The sequence below is a fragment of the Leguminivora glycinivorella genome, chromosome 15 (assembly GCF_023078275.1).
Source record: "Leguminivora glycinivorella isolate SPB_JAAS2020 chromosome 15, LegGlyc_1.1, whole genome shotgun sequence".
Taxonomy (NCBI): domain Eukaryota; kingdom Metazoa; phylum Arthropoda; class Insecta; order Lepidoptera; family Tortricidae; genus Leguminivora; species Leguminivora glycinivorella.
In genome coordinates, this window is record NC_062985.1 from 19,523,121 (window position 1) to 19,550,190 (window position 27,070).

Genomic DNA, 27,070 nt, shown 5'->3' on the forward strand with positions numbered 1-27,070 from the left:
TAAACCAAGTCGAAATGCCGGGATAACGCAAGGAAGACCTATGACACAAACAATTTTAAACACCTCCTGCCGCGCTGATAACGAAATTCTTGACTTCACAATCACTCTGTCGTGCCTCCGAAACTGCTACCGTCACTCATTATAATATTATTTCGTCACTACTTTTAAAAAAACTTGTATCTTCGTCTGTCAATGAAAAGAAAATTGTAATAAGTATGTATGGAATGCATATAGACTTACTGCGTTTTAACTTTGAGGAACAGCGTGAGATACGAGATTTTTTAAAAGTAGTGACGATTTGTATTTATCAGCATCCTTATCTACACATACAAAGAGTCCCATTTCGCTTAGTTTTGACTTTACAAAACAGTCGGTTGCACCTTGCGACCTTGACTCACGCAGGTAAGAAGAAACTGTTTAGAAGAATAAGGCAGTAAGTACACAATAATGTGTGCCTGATTGGTCGTTTAAAGGTTTTGGTGAAACATGGTAACCTACTGACTCCTTGAGTTTTACAAATAATATGCATTCCAGAGCCAGTCAATATACATAACACATTAGGTGCTGGATCATTCATTATTTAAGATGTAGGTAGATATTATGAAAAATATAAGACGACAAATAAATAAAAAGTTTGAGAAACTTTGGCTGTTTGATATTTAGTTATTAACTTATTACTTTATCATCATTAATTTTTATTAAGCAGAAACGTCTGCTAACGAATTCTAAACAATTTTTATATTAAAGGAAAAAATGGAAAACCCCAAGACGTGTGTACAAAAGGAAAGGCATGGAAAGATTTGCGAAGTCCGGCGTGGCTTCCGTAGCTCAATTGGTAAGAGCATTGCACGGATTGCAAAAAGGATGCGGGTTCAAGTCCCGCCGGAAGCGTAAAAATTTTTTTCCATTTTTTCCTTTAATATAAAAATTGTTTATCATCATTATTATCAATTGAGGTAATTGTAGTTGCTGGTCTCTAAGTATCTCAACAAACTTGCTGATTAGACTCGCAACTAAAGGTACAATAACCTAACCACAAAATTAAAATTTTGAAAAAACCCCCGACCCTGACATAGTGGACCGATTTTCATGAAAAATGGCTAAGAACACTCCCGACTAACTCAGCTTTCAGACAAAAAAAACGAAATCTAAATCGGTTAGTCCGTACGCGAGCTACGATGCCACAGACAGACACACACACAGAGTTTCTACTGAGATATTGTACAATTTTCGTTTCGCTGCGATTGGCTGCATAATGCGATTCAGTGTTTGTTTTATGCGGTTCTTATCGTATCGAATCGTTGATTAGGTCACTGATAACGTTCGCAGGCATTTATAAAAGGTTATCATGCTAATTCGATTTTCGCTACGGTATTTTGTGCAAAAAGATGCAATGGCAAGATGACAATGGTTTTTTTTAATACTACGTCGGTGGCAAACAAGCATACGGTCCGCCTGATGGAAAGCGGTCACTGTAACCTATGAACGCCTCAAGGAGTGACACATGCGCGTTGTCAACCCATTAGAAGCTTGCACACTTCCTTTTGCTGTGCTGAGTACACAGCAAAAAAGAGTGTACAAATTCCAAAGAGGGTTCGGGTTGCCGACGACTCAAAGGACAATAGACGGAACAAATTAGTTCCGTAGATCCATCCGTCACCATCACACCGCACCCTCGTTGAGCTCTGGCGGCCTTCCTCACCGGCAGAAAGACAACACTATGAGTAAGGTCTAGTGCTATTTGGCTGCGGTCTTCTGTAAGGCGGAGGATGGTTGACATAATATCAAAATATGTAACTATAATCCTAACCTATACCTATAATGCCTGACTGACTAGCCTACTTCGTCCGTAGAAATTTAAATTTACTTTTCATCACATTTGCTGTTTAAAGGTCTCATTGCGTCTACGTGTACTGAAGAGTAATGTACTATTTTATTCCCAAGGGAATAATGGATTTAGTTTTAAAAAATAATACAATCCGTACAATTCTTCAGGCAAAGGATGTTTCAATCAGCCAAGGATTTTTTTTGCACAATTGAAATTTGACTATTAAGCTATAAAAAAATATTACACGGTATGAAAAATGCATTTTATTTATGTTTTACTATTATTTCAGTGTGTTTTACATTTATTTTGTAAATTTCACGTAGATAAATCGTTATAATTTGCAATCTGGCAGGAAATTGTGACGGCCATCTCGATTGCGCTTGACCGTGTTGCCATAGCAACGAGCAGTACAACACCGCCATTCATTGAAGATTTTGCCTTATGATTTTTTTTCTCTGTGTTTTCCTCTCAAATGTGATGAAAAATATTGTGTGTAATGTAACTCAGGAGGTAAGGATTTTGTAAACTCGTGTCTATAACTCTCTCCAGCCTGCGGCTGTCGCGAGTTAAAACACTCGTCGACAAAATCCCCCTTACCTCCCTTGTTGCACAATATACTATTACTACACTTCATGTACTAATAAAACTTTGGGATTAGTTGTCAAAGTGGACCCCAGGCTCCCTTGACCCGTAGCAAAGACATATATAACTCCGTATAGACAGAAGAAAGTTCCTGATATGGAGTATCCGGAATATCCTGATGAGGACCAAAAATATCCATAATATTTTGAATAAGGGAAGATTTGCCCCGCTGTACCTTAAGCAATATTGTAGCATTTAATGCCTAACGATAAGGCTTTCTCGTTCATGTGCAATATGATTTTTTTATCTGAATTTCTGTTTGGATTTCAGATGAGTAGGAATTTCTTGCACTTGAGTATAAAGGCCCTTCTCTGTTTAAAAGTCACAACACAGTTCTATATTCCTATTATATACGAATTGAACGGAATAAACGTAAACAAACTGCTGTCACTGTCAAAGTAACACGTGCAGCTCACGTCAGGGGTTCTCAAAGTAAGGGCCGAGAGAAAAACAAATAACTTTATTACAACAATCAACAAATAACAAATCACTCTATTACACACTTAAAATCGTGAATCGATCGAACACGATGACTGTTATATTATGTTATAGCTAAGTTTGACAATTTTGACATACCTGTTGTCTGAAACCGGCTCTCCAGCTGGAAACAATTGATAACAATGACGCAATCTTATCAGAAACTATTTACTTAGCTATTGATAACGATGTTGCCAGATCTCTTATTACCGTTCGTGCGTAGCCGAATGGACAAGGCTCACGAAACGAAACGCTCGTAGATATCTATCGCTCTTGCGTATTGTCGCGACAGAGCCAGACTACCTTTCGCGGCGTTTCGTTTTCGTTTCGCGTCGTAGAAATGCCATTCGGTTACGGGGCCTGGCCCTCTAACCAAGAGTACCTGTGGCAAACGATACGCAACTAGAACTATCGCAGTATGGAAGAGGAATAAAGAGAAATGACTACGATACGCTATTACGGAGCGATGGTGCTTTCGGCTAGAGGACCAAGTACTTTCAAAATTCTACTAATTGGTTTTGTTACCTTCTTTTCTATTATTGCCAAATGGTGAACAATTCTGATACGTCAACATTCCCACATCATACCTTCCTATGTAGTTCTGCTGACTGCATGCAGAGGAGTCGTTAATTTGAGTTCTTTAGAAATAAATATCTACTGGCAATTACAGTTAGGTACCTACCCCAACTAACAAAAATTAGTCTTATAGTGGCTTATAATGCCAAAAATAGTACTCTTATAATAACCATGTAAACCCTTTACAAGAGGGCATTTGGGCACACTTTATAAGGCCAAAAACCTTATATCCCCCTTGTAGTTGCTATATTATAAGCTTTCTTATCTTGTACGTGCTTTATTATGGCATGCAATAAGAAAGTTACCCTTATAATGGCAAGAAAAGTGCTTTTAAAAGGCTAATGTACTAATAAGAATCATATTTAAAGCTTTAATAAAGGCAATTATACTTGTAAGAATCATATTCAAAGCTTTAATAAGGGCAATAGCTCTTGTACACGTTTTGTGATCATCAGATATAAGGGAGTAAAACTCATAACGGCGAAACAGGATGCTGTTTTAAAAGTTTATTGTGCTTTTCGTAGTGATTTATGTGTACATCATCATCAAGTCATCCATTTTGCAAGTTAGTAAACGGTAAGTTAACTTTTACATATTACAATTATTTGCTTATTTATTATGAAAACTGTGTGGGAATCCAATTTCATGGTGAAATGTGATATAAAATGTGTTGTATTATTAATGCGCCCTTGTATTTCAACGGTTTTGTACTAAAAATGCGGTTAATTAATTTTGACATGTCTTGAGCAAGGCTGTTATAAGAGTAAAAGCAGTAAGCACATCATTTACAAATACTCTATAAGAGTAAATACTTTATAATAGCCACCGGTGTTACTTATGATTCGCCATTTTATATATCTTTAGGGTTCCTTCTCACAATTAGTGAAATCCCGAACCTTACCATCTAGTTAAATATTTGTAACGGATACCAGTTAAAAATTCATAACGTTATCGTTAGAGAGCAGATTTCAGGTAGCGATTTGAATATTAATATGAATATGACTCGCATACAATATTTATTATTTTTTCTACACACGAAAAAATGTATGGGAACATAAAAGTAAAACCCTTTTTGGATGCTTTTGTGAATATTGGGCAAAAATTATAATGATAATAAATAAAAATAAAAAAAATATTTATTTATACTTATTTCTTTAATATTTCTTCTGCGCATTGCACAGTAAAAACTTCTATTATGGCTCAAAGAATATAAAAATGAAAATAATTCGCTTCTTATATATATTTAAATTGAAAGTCCATTATTTAGAATAAAATACTTTTTTTTAAATGTAGTTTGTTGAAAAAATAACATTAATTTAATCTAATTATTCAGTGAAGTTTGTGGTGTGCGATGTAGGTAATAATAATAGATTATAAACCACATGACATGTATTTAAAAAATTGCACTAGTCATATCCATATTAATGTTTGGATCGCTACCTGCAATCCGCTGTTTAAATCGCTACCTGAAATCCGCTGTCTAGTTATTGAAATTGCATTTTTGTTCGAAAGACCGTTCTTTTTAAACCGGTATTTTGGGGAACGCTTTGATAAAGGTTTGGTTCGATTAACCGGCATAGAACAAAATAAAACCGTGTAGTCCGCAGCATGTCAGGTAATACTGATATTTTCAATATTTCATTAGGAAGTTATACCTAGAATTTTCAATTTAAAACAAACTTGTGCTTCGGAATATTTAATCTTCTGGTGCCTTATTTTATTACTTCCTATTGATTTATTGTAAATGCTGAGTCAAATACGCTATTTGATATTTATTATTATGGTTATTGTTACAGAATCTGTGGATGAGATACATAGTCAGCCGTTTTTAGTGACGTGAAGATGACAATTCTTCTCCTCCTCTTAGTAAATGAACTACAAAACGGCACATATTCTGATGGAGAAAATCAGTCACAATCATTACTTACACCCAAAAATAAGCCCGGAGTGGTGGATCAAAAAACATGCAAAATGGAAGAGGACGCAGGAAATAGTTTAGGTTGTAAGAAAATCACACCAAGCAAAGATGGCGCTGATAATTCAAAACAAGAAAACGAAAATCAATATATCTTTTGTGAATTTGATGAAGACCTCGATAAAAGAAACTACTTATTATTTTGGAAATTTACTGATAGGTTAATTACAATTTCTACCACCGTGTAGGCGCTCTGAAGAATATATTAATATTTTGAAGTATGTAGACTCATTGAAACAGCAACATCGTGAGCAATAGAACTGAAAATATTAATCTTATAAAGTTACTTGTATCGGTTTGGTTTCGTTGCACATAAATAAATATCTTGTCTTTATTTGTCCTCAATTTTAATCTGTCTTAGTCCCAAAAGGACTACATATAAAATCGGTTTCTTCTTAAAATAGCCGAACATTGTATTCACTTATTCAGATCGTCCAACATTCACAATGATAATCCGCAATAAAAGATTTTTTTTTTATTTCAGACCAAAGTCCATAAAGTAAGGAATACACTTTTGGAACTTATTCTAATAAAGTTAATCTTAAAAATTAATATTAGTAGGTACTGATGGATAAAAAAACTGAGTGCCTTGGTAATAGTCTCTTATACGCTCAGTTATGTATAATTGGCCACCTCCGAGTGCATGCTAGTCTGGTATAACCGGTGGACACTCTATTTAATAATGTAAACATTGTAAAACATGGAAACAATGGACCAGTTACATTTGCCCTCCAGTCGATATCTGCCCCGCGGCCCCGCTGTATATACCTTAACATTTTTCACCGCAGAGCTACAGACACCTTAAATAAGAACAAAAAATATAATTATTAAGCTAAATCCAAACTCAATTCATCATTTAACGATATACCTGTATTACTGTCACTGCTGCTTGCCTGCATATTCTTATAATTATTCCATAATGGCATCCTCTACGGAACCACTAATCGATAAGTTGGGATCAGATTGTTCACATTCGCTGGATTTTCAAAATGACGAATCAAGTTTTATAAAAACTTTTAATACGACACTTTCAAGAATAATGCTTTTATAATTATTGTATAAGAGAAAATGTATTGCTTTAATTCTTTTAAACACTTTATAAAATGCTATAATTTGTTTGCTGGATAGACGTTTTCTAATATGCTCCTATGAGGCATAAAGCATCATAGTTATCTTATGCATTACTTTTATAAGAATAATTGGCCATAACAAAAGCTTTTATAGTGCTTTGAATATTATACAGCGAAAAGGCATTTTAAATGGCTTCTATAAAAATACATATTTTTAAACCCTTATTGCAGTCATATAAATTGGACTTATTAACGTGTACATGGCCAAGTTATAAGAGTAAATGTACTATTGGCCAACTCCTCTTATAATGAGCTACTATAAGAGTAAATATTTTTAAACCCTTATTGCAGTCATATAAATTGGACTTATTAACGTGTACATGGCCAAGTTATAAGAGTAAATGTACTATTGGCCAAATCCTCTTATAATGAGCTACTATAAGAGTAAATATTTTTAAACCCTTATTGCAGTCATATAAATTTGACTTATTAACGTGTACATGGCCAAATTATAAGAGTAAATGTACTATTAGGCCAAATTCTCTTATAATGAGCCGCTATAAGGAACTCTGGCATAATGAATGCTATTTTAAAACTACTATGAGTGTTTAGCCCTTATAGATTGATTTTATAAGGATATTTTGTTTGTTGGGACTGCCTCTTTTAACTACTTACAGCGTTGATTACCATAATTGCATCATAATAAGTTTTTAATTTGTATTAGGTAACAGTTTCGTACGTACTCGCATGTACTTTGCCCAGTTTCTATCTGAACACTCCCGGTGTTCTTAGCCATGTTTCACTATATCGCGGTCAGGGGTTTTTTTCAAAATTTTAATTTTGTGGTTAGGTTAGGTTATATTGTTTCATTATCATCTTACTGGTTAAGGCTAAGCAACCTATCACTTAACACAATATATCGATTTCGTTTTCTTTCAACCCTTAAATTGCTAAGAATGCACTTTATACATGTAAAATCTAACGTGCCACTGAACCTTGCTATTTGACATACAAACACAGTAAAGGCGTTCTAGGAAGGCGTATCCAGGTTTCTGAAGCCTAGATGATTGTATTGTAATGAAGATATGGGAATTATGCGCTTTATAACGGAATAGGAAATACTAAACAGGGTTTTAGTTCGTTTTCACATTATCCGATCCGATATCGGATCGGAGTGAAAACAATCCAAGACGGCGCCTGTAATTTATGGGATATCGGTCCTACATCCGATATCGGATCTGATAAACTGAAACCGCACTTAGAGTCCTACCAAGTGAATGTGGCAGCGATTTTGAGAGTCCGGAGTATATTTTATAAATAAATGAAATTATAAATATAAATCGATGAAAATTCGCAATTTTCAAACAAATAAATAAATTATACTTAATCAGATTTTTGGCCAACCGTTGATAAAAACAATAATCTGAAATGAAAACAATAGTGCGTGGGCTGCGTGGCGTCCCTTCGCGCGGAAGAAGTGGAACTTCGTAATGTGGAAATGAAAATAGGAAGGGGTATTAAAATTCGAGTTGGCAACACCGAGCGTTAAACGTTTAACGCTGTCACTGAGCGTTAAACGTTTAACGCTATCAGTTGGAACTTGGATCGCATTAGAGGTTTTCAAAATTTCATCAATCGTAATCGTTCAGATTTCGGCGTAACAAAATCTCCAAGGTAGGGGCTTTCATATTTACAAATTTACATTACAAATTCTACTTCATAGGAGATTCTACTCTTACCCACCGCTTAACATTCCAATACCATTTCTATTCAAGTCTAAGTTACGTCCGATCACTCTCCTAAGCCGTTATAGGCGAACCTCTAGAACCTATAATAAATGAACCGTTACTCCCGGCGGATTTCCCGTCGTAACTTTAACTGGATTGCATTTACTTTGTAATCTATAGCTTGTAATAGGTGAATCTTGTTAGATCGTTGCGTCTTTTATAACATCTGTGGTACTAAGGTTATGAAATAATTAGTAATTGGGTATGATTTGCAGACATCGGATTCCGTGGGGCGAAAGCTAGGGACTTCCTATATCGATAAACTCATTTATCGATACTAGTTCTATATACTAGTGACCGCCCCCAACATTGTGTGTTTTTTGTAACTATTGTTCTGAAGACCAGTATGAAATTCATTCATAGCGTCTAAAATAAATAGCGTCGAAATAAATTGTGACGAGTAAACTTTTTAAAACGTTATCAAAACAAGAAGAAGAAAATTGAGTTCTTATTTTATTGTATATATATACAAATACAAACAAGCATACGGTCCGGTGCGGTGGAAAGCGGTTACCGTAACCTATGGACGCCTGCAACTCAAACAGTGTCACATGCGGATACTCTTTTAAAAAAATAAAATTTATAAGCAAACCTTTGTGTGATCACTAGTATTTAGAACTAGTATCGATAAATGAGTTTATCGATATAGGAAGTCCCTAGCTTTCGCCCCACGGAATCCGATGTCTGATGATTTGCCTTCTTAATCCTGCGTAACTCTTGCAATTCAAATTTTCACGTTTAGTTGATGCGGTTTACAATTGTACAGATCAAATGTAACATACTTTAACCCGCGTATAAACTATACAAGCTACGCCAAATAAGGCCAAATTGATCGTAGCTAACTCCATACAAGCTTGATACGATAGTGTGAAACCGCCCTTAGAAGTATACACAAAGAACTTAATTTACAAGTATACACAAAGAACTCTTAGGAAACCGGACTAATTCCAATAAGGTCTAGTTTACCCTTCGCCGGGTTGGAAGATCAGATGGCAGTCGCTTTCGTAATAAAGACTAGACTAGTGCCTACGCCAAATCTTGGGATTAGTTGTCAAAGCGGTCCCCAAGCTCCCATGAGCCGTGGCAAATGCCGGGATAACGCAAGGAGGATGACACAGATATATGAAATATTTAATGCTCTGACGAGGATGATAATACAAAGAACTCTTAGAGCACTTAGATTAGAATTAGAAATGTCTACACAAAGTGTTTTTCTTCTACTTGAAAGACCCGAACAGATTATAGTATAGGTACCGTAAACTAAACTATGTGAGGTGTGCAATAAAGAGTATTGTATGGTATTGTATTGTATAGGTACCGTGTAAATGCATCTTTTTATCCCTGTTAATTAGGTATGTTTTATGTACTACATACTCGTACAGGTGCGTACCTACTGTAACAAATCCTTAGGGATTAGGGGGCGGTCTGCGTGTGGAAGCGAAACAGTTCGGTTTAATTTTCCCAATTCTAAATTTCTGACAGATGCGTGTAGAAAATTGAGATAAAATTGTAAGAAACGCTTATTTTGGTCCAAGATTAGATTTCTCACGCTAAACGCATGGTATATTGGTCAGGTTAAAATGCCTGGGTAATAATAAAATTATGTGCATGGTGCAATCTTGAGAGCGAATGGAACGAATGGTGAATGAATGATGACCTCATACAGGTAGAGATAGAGATAAACAACTGTCACGCCATCGCCATTTCACTAGAAAAGATACAAATTAAAAAAAAATGCAGGATAGATTGAAATATTTAAATTTCTTTAATCGGCTATATAAATAACATCGTAATCGTCTAACTAATATAGGTATGATGAGTATTTTGCCGAAACATTAGCGTTAGAAACTTAAAAAATTTAGGCGCGACCGTTTTAAAACATGTAGAAAATGTGAATTTTGCACTTTTTTCTTCCGAATATATTGCCAGAATATATTGGACCTACATTATTAATTAATGAAACTTAATTAACTGGGGATCGGTTCTTATTTAAAAATTTGTTAAGGATTAGAATTGGTTTTGATAGGACTTTAACGATCTCAAATAACATAGCGTGTACGTTGCGTCGTATTAGTCGTATACCGTATATATCTAATTACTTACCTACTTTTTCGCTAAAATAACTTAAAACGCAGTTAGCTTTCAATTTAATCCAGACAACATTTTAAAATGAACATTATTACTGATTTCTTTGCGAAGACTTTCTGTATTGGTCAATTTCCTACTTGCTAATTTAAAGATTTCACTTTTGTACTGTAGGTATGTACACAAACTCTGCCGTTGCCAAACTTCGACAACTTAGTGTTTGCATTGGGCCTTGTTGTGTTGGGCCTTATTGTGTAAATTAAATATTTACAAAAACACGTTGGTAAACACTTAAAAATACGTTAGAATACATTGAGGTATATGTACTACGTACTAGAGGCGACGTTGCCAAGCAAAAACACTGCACATGCTGACAAATGCGCGGGGTGCGGGGAGCGGTTATTTACGCGTAGAGTAGGTCTACCACCAGATGTGACACATTATTATATTCTGCCTAACGGGAATTTTACATTATAGTTAAATACGGATATTCTAGTCAAACTTATTTATTTATTTACAATTTAAACAATACAAATTAATACAAAATAAATGTGCTGCATTTATCTTCTTCTTTAAAATACACAATGAACATACATATGTGTGGTCAGTTGGTAACCAAGTTTCCTCAGCACGATTTTTTTGGACAAAGCGTATAAATTGTTCCATTTTTTCATGACCAGGCCGAAGAAAACTGCAAAAAGTGAGCGTGCTAAAAATACAATTTTACTCAAAAACTATTAACTATATATATTAAAAAAATATTTTTTTTAAAATATTTTAGTAACATAATTAATGAAATAGTAAGTAGTTACTTATTAATTTACCAAATAGAAATATTTATATTTCGCAACTCTATTAGAGATGAAACACATTACATATGTAGTAGGAACAGTGTAAATGGCACATCTGCGCGGTTAACTTTTTATAGTCTATGATTGCGTCACCAAAATGGCGGCAGTGTCGCGCCCGCTCGCGAGTTTGTAGAATATTCAATCTTAAAATATTATAGACGAGTTTTTTGTTTAATTTACCGATGAAATGTCACACCTTGGCTTTTATTTGATTTCCTCGAGTGATTAGTACAATTTTTAAACACACAAGAAGGCATTATTCACGTGGAAAGTAAATGCATCACGGCACGTCACTGCACCGCAAGGACCCGGTAAGGACTGACAACGTTGCGGTCCAGTGGACCGCAGTGCGTTGTGTAAAAATTCTCTTAGCAACGTCGCCTCTAGTACGTAGTACATATACCTCAATGTTAGAATATGTAAACATTAAGTAACAATACCTATAGGTACCTTAGGGATCATCCACATATTACGTCACACCAAATTTCAAGGTTTTGGACCCCTCCCCCCTCCTATGTCACGTTTTTTTTGTATCCCTTTAACATGGATTGTCACATTTAGTATGACCCCCCCCCCCCCCTCCCTTACACTTTGACGTAATATATGGATGACGAACAGCAAAGTCGTGATCAAAATCAGGGACCGGCCCGCTATCCCTTATACGGGGTTTTGTATGGGTATTTCGTTAGGCTTAACTTACCCTACCCTTTTGACGCGATACCCTTTCATTTTGCTTTTAAAGCCCTAACGAAAGCGCTTACCTAAAATAGCCCAATACCCTTTCAAAACCCTTATCATCGGCTCAGCCTAACGCCATAAGGGTGAGCCTTATATTGGGTTTTATTTGCTTTCCCTTATAGATCATATCGTGCGAGTTTAAATCCTGTACCTCGCTCATAAAGCACACATTACTCCGAACGAAATAACATACGATCGTTACCTATGGCGGCACTGTGTGTGATATTTGCGCGTTTCTGTTTAATGGAAACGGCTGTAGATAAAATAAGGTTCAATTTTCAATACCAAATACATATAGTTTCGGAATCCTTTGTGAGCTGATAAATAAACATTTTTATTATTATTATTAGTTATGATAGGCTCTTGCTTTGCTCGGGTGTAACACAGGCAAACGCTGCTTTTTAGGGTTCCGTAGTCAACTAGGAACCCTTATAGTTTCGCAATGTCTGTCTGTCCGTCCGTCCGTCCGCGGATAATCTCAGTAACCGTTAGCACTAGAAAGCTGAAATTTGGTCCCAATATGTATATCAAATCAATCACGCCAACAAAGTTCAAAAATAAAAAATGGCAAAAATGTTTTATTAGGGTACCCCCCCATGTAAAGTGGGGGCTGATTTTTTTTTCATTCCAACCACAACGTGTGATATATTGTTGGATAGGTATTTAAAAATGAATAAGGGTTTACTAAGATTGTTTTTTGATAATATTGATATTTTCGGAAATAATCGCTCCTAAAGGAAAAAAAGTGCGTCCCCCCCCTCTAACTTTTGAACCATAAGTTTAAAAAATATGAAAAAATCACAAAACTAGAACTTTATAACCACTTTCTAGGAAAATTGTTTTGAACTTGATAGGTTCAGTAGTTTTTGAGAAAAATATGAAAAACTTCGGAACCCTACACTGACCGTGGCCCGACACGCTCTTGGCCGGTTTTTTTTATCGGACTTGTCTTGATGAGTACCCGAAGTCTAGCTGATGCTGAACCCTGGCTGCACCTAGGAGAACTCGGGTTTAGTGTAACACAGGCAAACGCTGTTTTCGTCATCGGACTTGTCTTGATGAGTACTCGAGTGAGCAGTACCCGAAATCCAGCTGATGCTAAACCCTGGCTGCAGCTAGGGGAACTCGGGTTTAGTGTAACCCAGGCAAACGCTGTTTTCGTCATCGGACTTGTCTTGATGAGTACTCGAGCGAGCAGTACCCAAAGTCCAGCTGATGCTGAACTCTGGCTGCACCTATGGGAACTCGGGTTTAGTGTAACACAGGCAAACGCTGTTTTCATCATCGGACTTGTCTTGATGAGTCCTCAAGTGAGCAGTACCCGAAGTGCAGTTGATGCTGAACCCTGGCTGCACCTAGGGGAACTCGGGTTTAGTGTTACACAGGCAAACGCTGTTTTCGTCATCGGACTTGTCTTGATGAGTACTCGAGTGAGCAGTACCCGAAATCCAGCTGATGCTAAACCCTGGCTGCAGCTAGGGGAACTCGGGTTTAGTGTAACCCAGGCAAACGCTGTTTTCGTCATCGGACTTGTCTTGATGAGTACTCGAGTGAGCAGTACCCGAAATCCAGCTGATGCTAAACCTTGGCTGCAGCTAGGGGAACTCGTGTTTAGTGTAACCCAGGCAAACGCTGTTTTCGTCATCGGACTTGTCTTGATGAGTACTCGAGCGAGCAGTACCCAAAGTCCAGCTGATGCTGAACTCTGGCTGCACCTATGGGAACTCGGGTTTAGTGTAACACAGGCAAACGCTGTTTTCGTCATCGGACTTGTCTTGATGAGTACTCGAGTGAGCAGTACCCAAAGTCCAGCTGATGCAGAACCCTGGCTGCACCTATGGGAACTCGGGTTTAGTGTAACACAGGCAAAAGCTGTTTTCGTTATCGGACTTGTCTTGATGAGTACTCGAGTGAGCAGTACCCGAAGTGCAGTTGATGCTGAACCCTGGCTGCACCTAGGGGAACTCGGGTTTAGTGTTACACAGGCAAACGCTGTTTTCGTCATCGGACTTGTCTTGATGAGTACTCGAGTGAGCAGTACCCGAAGTCCAGCTGATGCTGAACCCTGGCTGCAGCTAGGGGAACTCGGGTTTAGTGTAACCCAGGCAAACGCTGTTTTCGTCATCGGACTTGTCTTGATGAGTACTCGAGTGAGCAGTACCCGAAATCCAGCTGATGCTAAACCCTGGCTGCAGCTAGGGGAACTCGGGTTTAGTGTAACCCAGGCAAACGCTGTTTTCGTCATCGGACTTGTCTTGATGAGTACTCGAGTGAGCAGTACCCGAAGTCCAGCTGATGCTGAACCCTGGCTGCATCTAGGAGAACTCGGGTTTAGTGTTACACAGGCAAACGCTGTTTTCGTCATCGGACTTATCTTGATGAGTACTCGAGTGAGCAGTACCCGAAATCCAGCTGATGCTAAACCCTGGCTGCAGCTAGGGGAACTCGGGTTTAGTGTAACCCAGGCAAACGCTGTTTTCGTCATCGGACTTGTCTTGATGAGTACTCGAGCGAGCAGTACCCAAAGTCCAGCTGATGCTGAACTCTGGCTGCACCTATGGGAACTCGGGTTTAGTGTAACACAGGCAAACGCTGTTTTCATCATCGGACTTGTCTTGATGAGTCCTCAAGTGAGCAGTACCCGAAGTGCAGTTGATGCTGAACCCTGGCTGCACCTAGGGGAACTCGGGTTTAGTGTTACACAGGCAAACGCTGTTTTCGTCATCGGACTTGTCTTGATGAGTACTCGAGTGAGCAGTACCCAAAGTCCAGCTGATTTTGAACTCTGGCTGCACCTATCGCTGCACTCGGGTTTAGTGTAACACAGGCAAACGCTGTTTTCGTCATCGGACTTGTCTTGATGAGTACTCGAGTGAGCAGTACCCGAAATCCAGCTGATGCTAAACCTTGGCTGCAGCTAGGGGAACTCGGGTTTAGTGTAACCCAGGCAAACGCTGTTTTCGTCATCGGACTTGTCTTGATGAGTACTCGAGCGAGCAGTACCCAAAGTCCAGCTGATGCTGAACTCTGGCTGCACCTATGGGAACTCGGGTTTAGTGTAACACAGGCAAACGCTGTTTTCGTCATCGGACTTGTCTTGATGAGTACTCGAGTGAGCAGTACCCAAAGTCCAGCTGATGCTGAACTCTGGCTGCACCTAGTTGAACTCGGGTTTAGTGTAACACAACACAGGCAAACGCTGTTTTCGTCATCGGACTTGTCTTGAGTACTCGAGTGAGCAGTACCCAAAGTCCAGCTGATGCTGAACTCTGTTTGCACCTAGGGGAACTCGGGTTTAGTGTAACACAGGCAAACGCTGTTTTCGTCATCGGACTTGTCTTAATGAGTATTTGGGTGAGCTGTACCCAAGATAGAGCTGATGTTGAAACCTAGCTGTACCTAGGGGAACTCGGGTTTGGTGTAACATAGGCAAACGCTGTTTGCGTCATCGGACATGTCTTGACGAGGACTTGGGTGCGCAGTAGCCAAGACAGCGCTGTAGCTGAGCCCTGGCGGTATCTAGGGCAACTCTGGTTTCGGTACATTATAATATAGGGGGCGTCCATTAATCGCGTCATACTGCATAGGGGGGGAGGGGGTCATGAAAAAATCACCAAGTATCACCATGGGGGTTGGGGGGGTTAGGAACATATCACGTGTATTTTTTTGTTACACTAACGTAAAGAAAAAATCATATTTCTGAGCTATTTTTATAATATCAACTTTTACAGTCAGAACTTGCGTTGTGCAGTGCAAAGAGAACAGAATAGAATAGAATATAATATAATTTATTCGTGAACACAGTCAAGTTTAATTACACATTACAACACAAACAGAACGGAATGAAGTGCCACGAAATGGCCTCATCTCAGCGTGTTGCTGTTAACTTCCAGCGCTGATCTTTCGATGAGACCATCAAGTGAGAAAAAAAGAGCTGTGTGCAGTCGGTTATTTTTAATTCTCAAAGATTTTTTTAGTTTGCCCTCATCACGTGTACACGGACAATCGGTTATAGTCGGTCAACCTAATCATGGCACTGAAAAAAGGCGGCAAATTTGACAAAATGTAGAGCTCACCGACTAACTGTCTTCTAAAAACGCGTGCCTTCCTAAACCTTGACGTTGGCGGAATAATAGACGAGCCATAACACTTAAAAACCGGCCAAGTGTGAGTTGGACTCGTGTTGCAATGGTTATATCACAAGAAGAGCTTAAGCGCCTTCTGGAGGCGCTAAGTCATTTTTGAAAATAAAATAATAATATTTTGAACAATTTATAAAAAACCGACCAAGAGCGTGTCGGGCCACGCTCAGGGTAGGGTTCCGTAGTTTTCCGTATTTTTCTCGATTTTAGTAAACCCTTATTCATTTTTAAATACCTATCCAACAATATATCAAACGTTGGGGTTGGAATGAAAAAAAAAATCAGTCCCCACTTTACATGTAGGGGTCCCTTACAAAACATTTTTTTCCACTTTTTATTTTACCACTTTGTTGGCGTGATTGATATACATATTGGTACCAAATTTCAGCTTTCTAGTGCTAAGGGTCACTGAGATTATCCGCGGACGGACGGACGGACGGACAGACAGACAGACATGGCGAAAATATAAGGGTTCCTGGTTGACTTACGGAACCCTAAAAAGACGAAACAAAAATGAATGTACATGTAATATTCAAACGCGAGTACACTTTCAAAAGATTTGGTAACTCCTTGCAGCCCCATGAGTGAAATTCATAATTTGAGTTTTTTTCTTTTAAGTCCAATTTAGGCTTGACTATATATTTTCTAATAGGTTTTGTTGTAATCTATACATTAAGGCTTACCCGGTGATGTTTTGAAAATTTTATGCTAATTAGTTTCGGAGATAAGGGAATGGTCATTTTTGCCTGTTTTCTTAAATTACTTGACTGAAAATTATTAAAAACATATATTTTTGAAATACGTATAAGATATCGGATGTCGGAAGGATTTCTAAAGCAAAAATCCAAGATGGCGGCTTAAATGTAGGGGATATCGGTCCTACATCCGATATCGGATCGGATAATGTGAAAACGCACTAAAAATGACGGGGCGAAGGTTTAATTCTCATAGAAAATTTGAATTTCGCGCCAAGATTTGGTTGATTCGTGGGTTGGAAAAAAGTCTACTTAAGTTGCTAAAAAATTACACGTCATATTGGCCAAGGGGGGGGGGTCCTGAAAATATCACCAAAGATCACCATGGGGGAGGGGGGGGTCTAAAATAAGCCAAAAACGTATGACGCGATTAATGGACGCCCCCATAGAAATATTTCATGCAATCTCAAGTTAGGCATAAAAACATAATATTAACTGAACAAAAATCTTACCAGAAGTGAATATTAACATCAAGTAGTTAGAACACATTTATTAATTTGCCATACATGAAACACTTTATTTGTGTCTAAAAAAATACGTATGTATATCCATTTGAATATCAAAATTAAGTACAGTCGATTTCACTAATAGTAACACAGGGAATAAAGAGAATACTGGAGTTCCAAGCGTCCATAGACTGCGGTAACTACTTACTATCAGACGCGCTGTATGCTTGATTTCCACCAGAAAAGTATTTCTGTTTCAAACGATCTTCATAGAATTCACAACAATCAACAGAAATAGTTTGACAGATTCTATGGTACTACTCAACTCAACCAAGTACCAGTCATAAAGACGAGTCTCAGATATTTCACGATGACAAAAACAGCGTTTACCTATGTTGCACGAAACCCGAGTTCCTCTAGGAATAGCCCGAGTTCAGCATCAGCTCTACCTTGGTTACTGCTCACTCAAGTACTCATCAATACAAGTCCGATGACAAAACAGCGTTTTCATATGTTGCACGAAACCCAAGTTCCCTTAGGAATAGCCAGGGTTCAGCATCAGCTCTCTACCTTGGTTACTGCTCACTCAGGTACTCATCAATACAAATCCGATGACGAAAACAGCGTTTGCCTATGTTGCACGAAACCCGAGTTCCCCTAGGAATAGCCAGGGTTCAGCATCAGCTCTGCCCTGGTTACTCCTCACTCAAGTACTCACCAATACAAGTCCGATGACGAAAACAGCGCTTGCCTATGTTACTCCAAACCCGCGTTCCCCTAGGAATAGCCAGGGTTCAGGATCAGCTCTACCTTGGTTACTGCTCACACAAGTACTCATCAAGACAAGTCCGATGACGAAAACAGCGCTTGCCTATGTTACTCCAAACCCGCGTTCCCCTGGGAAAAGCCAGGGTTCAGCATCAGCTCTACCTTGGTTACTGCTCACTCAAGTACTCATCAATACAAGTCCGATGACGAAAACAGCGTTTGCCTATGTTGCACGAAACCCGAGTTCCCCTAGAAATAGCCAGGGTTCAGCATCAGCTCTACCTTGGTTACTGCTCACTCAAGTACTCATCAAAACAAGTCCGATGACGAAAACAGCGCTTGCCTATGTTAAACCAAACCCGCGTTCCCCTGGGAAAAGCCAGGGTTCAGCATCAGCTCTATCTTAGAAACTGCTCACCCAATTAACTCATCAAGGCGAGTTGGATGACGAAAACGGCTTATTTTTATGTTGGCAATTAACGTTTTCAATGTGTAATGATAATGGTTAATTGTATTGATTTTCTGCCAACACTGTATATTTACATGCATACATACATATTTACATATTTATATTCATACATACATACCTACATACATTCATACATACCTACATACATTCATACGTACGAACATACATACTGATCTATGGGCGACGATGATCATTTACCATCAGGCGATCCATCAGTCCCTTGTCTCCCAGTTCATTAAAAATAATTTCTAGCCGTGTTCTACTTCTATCCAACGAATACATGTTTCGTTGCAAAATTAAAAATGGGGCGCATAGTGCGGAGTGGCAACAGCGCATTTTCCTTCCTGTTCTTACACTAGCTTAGATTCATAATCCTGTCTCTTTCACGCAAGGCTCGACTACGCTTCAACAAAAGGGAAAGCCTTATAAATAGCGCTTAAAATAAGGGTAACCCTTATTAAAGGCTTGCAAGCCGTATCGGATAGCGGTAAGCCAATGCACAGGGCTAGCTTTATTGTTTTGCTAAGTTTTTTGTAAGGGCTAGTCAAATGAATGGGCTTGCAGTTCGAAAGGGAGAGTCTCTCGATTGGGTCGTCCTTACGTTAGGGATTCCCAATGAAAGGCTTGTAGCGCGGAATGGGTTGTCCGGTCCCTGATACCACATCAATTTGTAAGAGATTATTTTATTCCAATACAAAACTTAAGAGGATAGGATATGTATTAGCATTTTATCTGATTTTAAATACGCTTATTAATTTTTTCTTTTTCTTTTTTCCAGGTCAAACAAATATCTACAGAAGTCGGCGATAACACGAGTATGCGCTGTAGGGGGATTCTTTATATCAATACCTGTGTTTTTAACAGGTTAGTATTGCTTTTGGTTGCTATGGCTAATGGTTGAAAAACTAGTGGAACATAAACAGACACCAAAAACAACAAAACTAAGACAACAGTTTTTGGTGTCTGTTTATGTTCCACTAGTTTTTCAACCATTAGCCATTGTGAAGTTTATTATATTTTGTACTATGATAAGTATAAGGAAGGAGTCTTATCAGAGGTAAACTTTGGATGCAGCTTAAGTAGCAGTACTTAGGTTTAAGGCACTGGTCCCACCGCGAGCTAGTAAGCTATGAGCTATCGGCTATAAAAACGAACAAAAGATAGTCGCTCCCGTGCAAATAAAAGAGACACGGCGATATAGATAGTTAGTAGTTACTCGCCCAGCGGTGAGCTATCAAAATCGCCGTGTCTCTTTTATTTGCACAGGAGTGTTTATCTTTTGTTCGTTTTTATAGCCAATAGCTCATAGCTTACTAGCTCGCGATGGGACCAGTGCCTTAGACTTAGAGCGATTGGGCCTATAACACCGAGATCACAGTTAAACAGTCAAATAAGACATATATTTGCCACTAAAAGCAACCATTTCGGTAATGGATTTTTTATTGAATATTGTATAACTAGCTTTATTTATGTAGTGTATGAACCTGCCTTAGAAATATATATTATTTATGGTCATGGTTGGTTAATATTTCTTGTATGTGGGTAGCTTTTGCACATTGTAATTTTTCCTCAGTCACCCGTTGACCACGAACGCTGTAAAGTGTTCGAAACGTCGGGATGAATTGTAAATTCATTATACGCGATTTAATCCGTTTCCATAGTTTTATTTCATGAGTAACTATCGCGGTAACCGAAGACAATATTAAGTAGGAGCTACTAACTACTAGATTTAATATCTGACTCACGATGGACACTAAACAATTTTTATTAAAATAAAAATTACTGCGAAGTGTACGGTCAACCAATTGAAACCCTAGGCCACTGTAGAACTATGTCATAGTCACGTTAGAAATCAGATTGTAAGAAATCTCTTACTGCTTGTCATTTTGACATGGTTGTAGAGTGGCCTAGGGTTCCAATTGACTATGTCTTTAACCAACTATTTTTGTCTTCCAGGCATAATCTTATACACATTCATCCAATTCCACTCCACGCCTGCAATAGTGACGTCAGTGTTCATCGGAGTCGGCATCATATTCTGCGGCTGCGCGATGGTCCACAACGTCTTCGTGTGGCAGAAGGAGAAGACTAACCTAGTCAAGGTACTATCTCTTTCTGACTATCAGTTCCACTGTAACAGTGACGTCAGCAGTCATTGGATTAGGCATCCTATTCTGTAGCTCTTCGTGTCTGTGGCAGAAGGAGAAGACTAACCTAGTCAAGGTACTATCTCTTTCTGACAATCAGTTCCACTGTAACAGTGACGTCAGCAGTCATTGGATGAGGCATCCTATTCTGCGGCTCTTTTTATCTTTGTGGTAGAAGGAGAAGACTAACCTAGTCAAGGTACTATCTCTTTCTGACAATCGGTTCCACTGTAACAGTGACGTCAGCAGTCATTGGATTAGGCATCCTATTCTGCGGCTCTTAGTGTCTTTGTGGCAGAAGGAGAAGACTAACCTAGTCTAGTAGGTATTATCTCTTTCTGACAATCGGTTCCACTCCTCGCTATAGTGACATCAGTGATCAATGTTCTTTATGCGGCTCTTCGTGTCTTCGTGTGGCAGAAGAAGACTAGCCTAGTCAACGTACTATCTCTTTCTGACTTCTTATTCCACTCCACGCCTTCGATAGTGACGTCAGTGTTCATCGGAGTCGGCTTCATATTCTGCGGCTGCGCGATGGTGCACGTCTTCGTGTGCCAGAAGGAGAAGACTAACCTAGTCAAGGTACAATCTCGTTCTGTCTTCTCACAATCTCATAAGCTCCCTTCAGACAAGGAAAGGCTCTTCGGGTCTGACCCGCGGTAAAAATAGTGGGTAAAATTCTGGTCTCATCAAGTACACAAATTCGCAGCTGATGGGATTCTGAATTTTTTAGCCTGAGGGCAAACATCGCCTCAAGAAAGAAGGAAACATCCTTTCTACTACCGCACCGCTTGCCAACACCTGTAGCTTTTACCCTCGCACCATAAAACTGAAATGGTCGCGACCTTGCTACTAAATGATTTCGTCCGAACGCTCCAGTTGTGTAGTAGGCGTCTGATGTTGAGGAGCTGTACTGGAGTGTTCTCCATAAAAAGGGTTGGCAAGTTTTACAATTCATTCATCCATGGCGCGCTCGCGACGGCGCACCGCACACACATGGAATGTATATTCATTAGACGTCTAAAGTAACCCCAAATTGTAGATACAACATTGGAGCTCGAAAGAATTCGACAGTTCAAAATCACCACAATAACTGGTGTTATACCACGACCGCGAGTTCTCTAGCTTCAATGCTTCATCTATTAGCCATACTCATTTGTGACCATTGTTTTCAGGCGTTTCGTGCAGACATGAACACGTCTCAGAATCAGACGTCCAACGGGATCGTGATGAACGGGCACCTGAACAACAGCGGCGCTGGCAACTTGAGCTTCCACAGCCGGGCGCCTTATTCGCATCCCATCACGCTGCTGCAGCAGGGACCTTATATTATTAGGTGAGTGACGACATCATCAGAATCAGTGTCACCCTACATTATACACGAGCATCAGATCAGATGTCCAGTGAAAATGATGAGACGCTTAGTGGCGCTAAGGGTCACTGAACTTCTACTATTAGATGAAATATTCCTCGGAACGTACTTAATTTTAAGTAGGTCTCGGCAGATCTTCATTTCTATCGCCAGATAAACTAGTGTACAAAGTTTCATTGAACATGAACTTGTCGATTTTTCTGGATATATTACTGTATGGATTCTTGCATTCCGTCCCCCTTTCTTTTTTCTTACGAAAGGGAGGCGTTATTAAAAAGACGAGATAACATGGTGTGAGGAGTCTGGCTGGAATGAGAACTCTCTCCTCATCTCTGTAGCTCCCGTCGGTGGAGTATGGTATGCGCCATATTTCCTCGTTCCGCTTTCCTCTTTAGCTCTTGACACGATATGACACCGGCCTTCTCCTTGAGCTGGTCAACAAAACCCTTCCTGAGTCTTCCTCGAACTTTTCTTCCTTTACCTTTTCTTCTAGTATATTTTTAAAGAAGGAGCATCAATTAAGTAACCATAATCATTTTGCTTCTTCTGTTTTCTATTTCATTCATCAGTTTTCTTTCTTCTACAATTTCCAGCACATCTTCGTTGTGACCAACTTGTCTTCTCCATTCTTATTCAGCACCACATTTAAGGGCCATTTTTTTTAAAGTTGTCCGCCTCACTTTTTTTTTACTTGGAAATTTTTATGTGGTTTCCACTCAGAATCACGAGCTCTTCCAATCCTAATAGGAGACAAAAAGTGTCCCAAGGTTTTTTTCCCATTCCATTACCATATTTTCATACATTTTGTATGGCGGTAACGGAATGGAAGATTTGAAAAATGTGTGGAGATCTTGGGACATTTTTTTTCACCTATCAGGATCGAAAGACCTCGCTATTCTGAGTATGAATCGTGTAAAAATACCCATGTTACAAAAAAAGTGGGGCGGACAACTTTGAAAAAAGAACCCTTGAATGAGACCACATTGTGTGAAATCCATCAATATTTTTTCAGACCACCAACGAGTACGCCTCCGGGGGAAGGTGCAGCTACTCCAGGCGTGCCAGCAGCCACCATCGACTTGAGTCACGATGCACACGAACTTAGCACTCTTGTCTGAAGCTGAAGGTCTCACAAGAACAGAACGAACGATGAAGAAACAGCGGTCAGAGATCTTGAAATTGAGGGGCTTAGAAACTCTGATGTCTGTCTCCAAGTTGTAGTCGAGCCTGCTCGTTCACTGAAAAGATCGCTCCCAACTAGTACGATCTCCGAAGTGTACTAGTTCGTTCTGTGCATATGGCGTACAGTAACGCTCGGCTCGGCTCTTCGCTCCTTTCGCTCCCATTCTGTTGCGCGTGTGTGACTGTACTAAATGTACTAGAGAGCAGAATCATTTGGGAGTAGTTCGGTCTAGTAAAGTGCAGGGAATCGTGTCTTTTGTACTATTAGTACATGTACTACACAAGCCTACTCCAAGTCACAACATACAGAATATACGACACAGGTACAACGTGCAACGTTCAGAGTTTGTAAACGAGGACGACGAAGTTACAACTTTATACGACACGCGCGATTTTAATTACATTTTGAAAAACCCCCGACATAGTGGACTGATTTCAATCAAACATGGCTAAGACTACTACCGACCAATTCATCTTTCAAACAAAAAAAACTAAATCTAAATCGGTTCATCCGTGGGGGAGATACGATGCCACAGAAAGACAAATACAGACAAGACAGCCCGTCGTTTTTGCGTCGGGGGTTTAAAAATCTTGTCTGAAGCTTTCCGGACAAGCTCAGGTTGTAATTCAACGTACGAACGACAACGAATACATAATACGAACGGTCTAGAACGACTGAGAACATGGAACTTACCTGCCGGTGAAGTGGCAAGGGGCAGCGTCCATGCTGGTACGATCGATCTGGAAAGAAATGAGAACTAACCAAACCATATTTAATGGGGCGCTGAACATCGGGTATACGTATTGTCTGATCCACCGATATAGGAAGGAATATCAAGCGCATGAGGATATTGAGGATGGATTTCTCTATAATCACTGATCAAGTGTTCACTGCCATTTCTACTGCAAATACTCTGGTTTTAGTGTCACGCGGACCACGGAGAAATCCGCACCGGACTAATAATTTTATTATGTATAAAGTTCAGAGAGCGGTTTAAGCTAGGAACATACTACGTCCGTCGTCGCGCGACCGCGGACGCGGATCTAGACAATGAATATACACTTAGATAACCGTGCAAACTTCGGTCGTCGGTCGTGGACGTGGCCTTGAGTGCAAGGACGTCCGATCGTAATCTGGCTCGCTGGATGTTTTGGTCAGCCGAAGCCACGTCCCGAAGACCGTGCACACTGATAATTATCAATTGTAGTAATTTATCAATTGGTCGTGCGGATCGCTTCGCGCGGTAGGTCCGCGTGACGCTAAAACCAGCCTTCATAAGCTCTGGAGCTGCTAGACAGTCAGCATAAAAATATAAGAAGTCTAACTGTTATTGTACCTACATACTTTGAACACATTTCATCCACTGGCCATTAAAAATATATTTATACTTTTCACCTTATTAAAATGAAATAAGTTGCAAAAGTATAAATATATTACTTATTTACGAATATGTGCAATGAAAACTTTGTTAAAACATGTTAGCCAAGCTCAAGGGAATTGGTGAATGTTATGCGCAAGAAACGCATTTACATGAAATGCTTAAAACACTTCACCAAACAGAGCAACTTTGACAACGAATATAGCGATTAAGCTACTTGAAAAATAAACATAATAATAATATTTGTATATTTATGGTAGTTGTAAATATCTTTCATCACAATAAGTGATTTGCCATGTTTTGAGCTTTCAACTATTGTTTGCTATGAATGACTGAGTTGAGAATTGAAATTTGTGTGTTAGGATTGAGATTATTAATAATATATTAAATTAATGTTAAGATAGACTGTGTATTATTTAAACTCCTTCAAAAATCTATTCAAAATATGTACATATATGATAATTAATAAAATAAATTCTGTGCGTTTATCAGAACAAAAACCCAAATATTTATTTACTTCCTAAGTTTGTAACTTTATGCCTTAGTTCAGAAGATAAATAAAAAATACTTACTTAGGCGAATAAGAAAAAACCTATGTCTCACTCTCATATCTATCAAATTAAATACAATAATCAACTTTACATGAATATTTATTTTCATTATTAATAAAAGTACCTAAGAGTAACAATCATAGAACAATATCAAATACCGTATGGTGGGTGTACGATGATAGCAGGTAAGTAGGTATACAAAATTATCCAAATTAACACTAGATAGTGGCATACAGAGATGGCATATAGGTATCCTAAGTAAGGGTGAGTCACATCATAGATTAAATATAAAAAGATCATACCATCCCATACATTAAAATGCGACCGCCTAAGAACGCGCATACACTACACCACACATAGATGGCGCCACAAAAAAAAATGTCTTGTAGCTTTGGCGTTATGTGTCACTTTCGAGCCATAAATCGAGTCAAAAGTGACACAACGCCATCTACAACTACAAGTATAATCAAAAGCTACAAGACATTTTCTGTGGCGCCATCTAGGTGTTTTACTACGCATTTTAATGTATGGGATGGTATGATCTTATATTTAATCCATGCGCACGCATACTCATACCAACGAGCGATGTTTCATACATCTTTCTGACCACATTACGAGTAATAAGAACAAATTTCGTTGACGATAACCTATCTATTTGATGTTCCTACCTGTTCATCTGCCATAAAGATTCCCTTTAAGAATATTGCTTCAAACATCACGAAGATTGACTCCCACCACTAAAAGAATAACTCGAATTGCTCAAACTCCTTGGTACCCTTGCTCTTACTATCTTCTTTCTCCTTACTACTCTAGCTCTCTTGGGCCGTTTTGCTTTCTTCTGAACAAGCTTCTTCTGAACCTTTCTCACAGTTTTCGGAGGCATACTATAAATTATCTTTAATACTTTAGAACTACACATCAGTCCTATAACCCGCTTCGCCTGATTTTTGGCTTTCCTTGTAGGAATAGTACGTTGCGGCAGATCTAAGTATTTTCGTGATATTTTTTTTATTGCAACTGGTACAGTGGGTTCCTCATTGTTAGATTGGATATCTCGGCTATATTCGCCTTGGTCGGCGGTGTCAGCTGTGGAGATCAGGTCGAAATTCGATTGGCTGTATATTACCTTTATTTCAGGTTCTTTGTCGGTTTCCATTGGTAAAAAATGTAAAGTTATCGAAATTCTGTATGCTTCTCAAAAACTCTGCTAGAATGACAATGGCATTTTTATTTCGCTGTCATTATTATAAACTGTCGTTTTCAGCCAGTACCAAACCTACATGTATCTGTCATTGAAGGAGTTTCTACTATGGAGATTAGAGGTATTAGAGGTACCTCTATTCTCCCTGGTTTCTACATTTGAGTGGGACCAAGATTGGACCAAGATTATACATTGCTACGATTTTGTTAGCCCTGCGTCTGTAAGGGTTTAAGGGTGCTTTCAAAAAAAAAAAACGCCAAAAGAATGTTAAATTGATAGTTTTAGTCGCTGAAATACTACACTTTCCGTTATCCAATAGATTTATTTAATTCAAGTTTCAGTTAGAGCATCTTCTTATCTTGATTTTTATAAGACTGGATTTTTGAAAACTAACTCACTAAATTAATTATGAATTTTTCTCTAATGCACGTTTAGAAAAACTCACGTATAGAGCTGAATTAGTCGGATCTTATTTGTAAAATTTGGACAATTTTGAATACTAAAATAGGTAAATTTATAATTCGTATATCCTGTACTACAATCTTCTCAGACTACATTTTTATTATACGGTTTTGAAAAAGAGTAAACGAGGCTGAGACGAATTCAACTTTTTTCAGAAAATACCTAAA

The 27,070-nt window shown here is 38.7% G+C and overlaps 1 protein-coding gene across 1 annotated transcript in view; it reads left to right on the forward strand.

Moving 5' to 3' along the window:
- LOC125233961 overlaps nt 1-23,472 on the forward strand; it is a 46,705-nt gene extending 23,233 nt beyond the window's left edge. The window contains exons 2-5 of the mRNA XM_048140133.1: nt 19,388-19,473; nt 20,566-20,711; nt 21,932-22,092; nt 23,141-23,472. Coding sequence (XP_047996090.1) covers nt 19,388-19,473; nt 20,566-20,711; nt 21,932-22,092; nt 23,141-23,246 — 499 coding nt within the window. The 3' untranslated portion in view covers nt 23,247-23,472. The remainder of the gene's footprint in view (nt 1-19,387; nt 19,474-20,565; nt 20,712-21,931; nt 22,093-23,140) is intronic.
- Nucleotides 23,473-27,070: the final 3,598 nt, after the last annotated feature.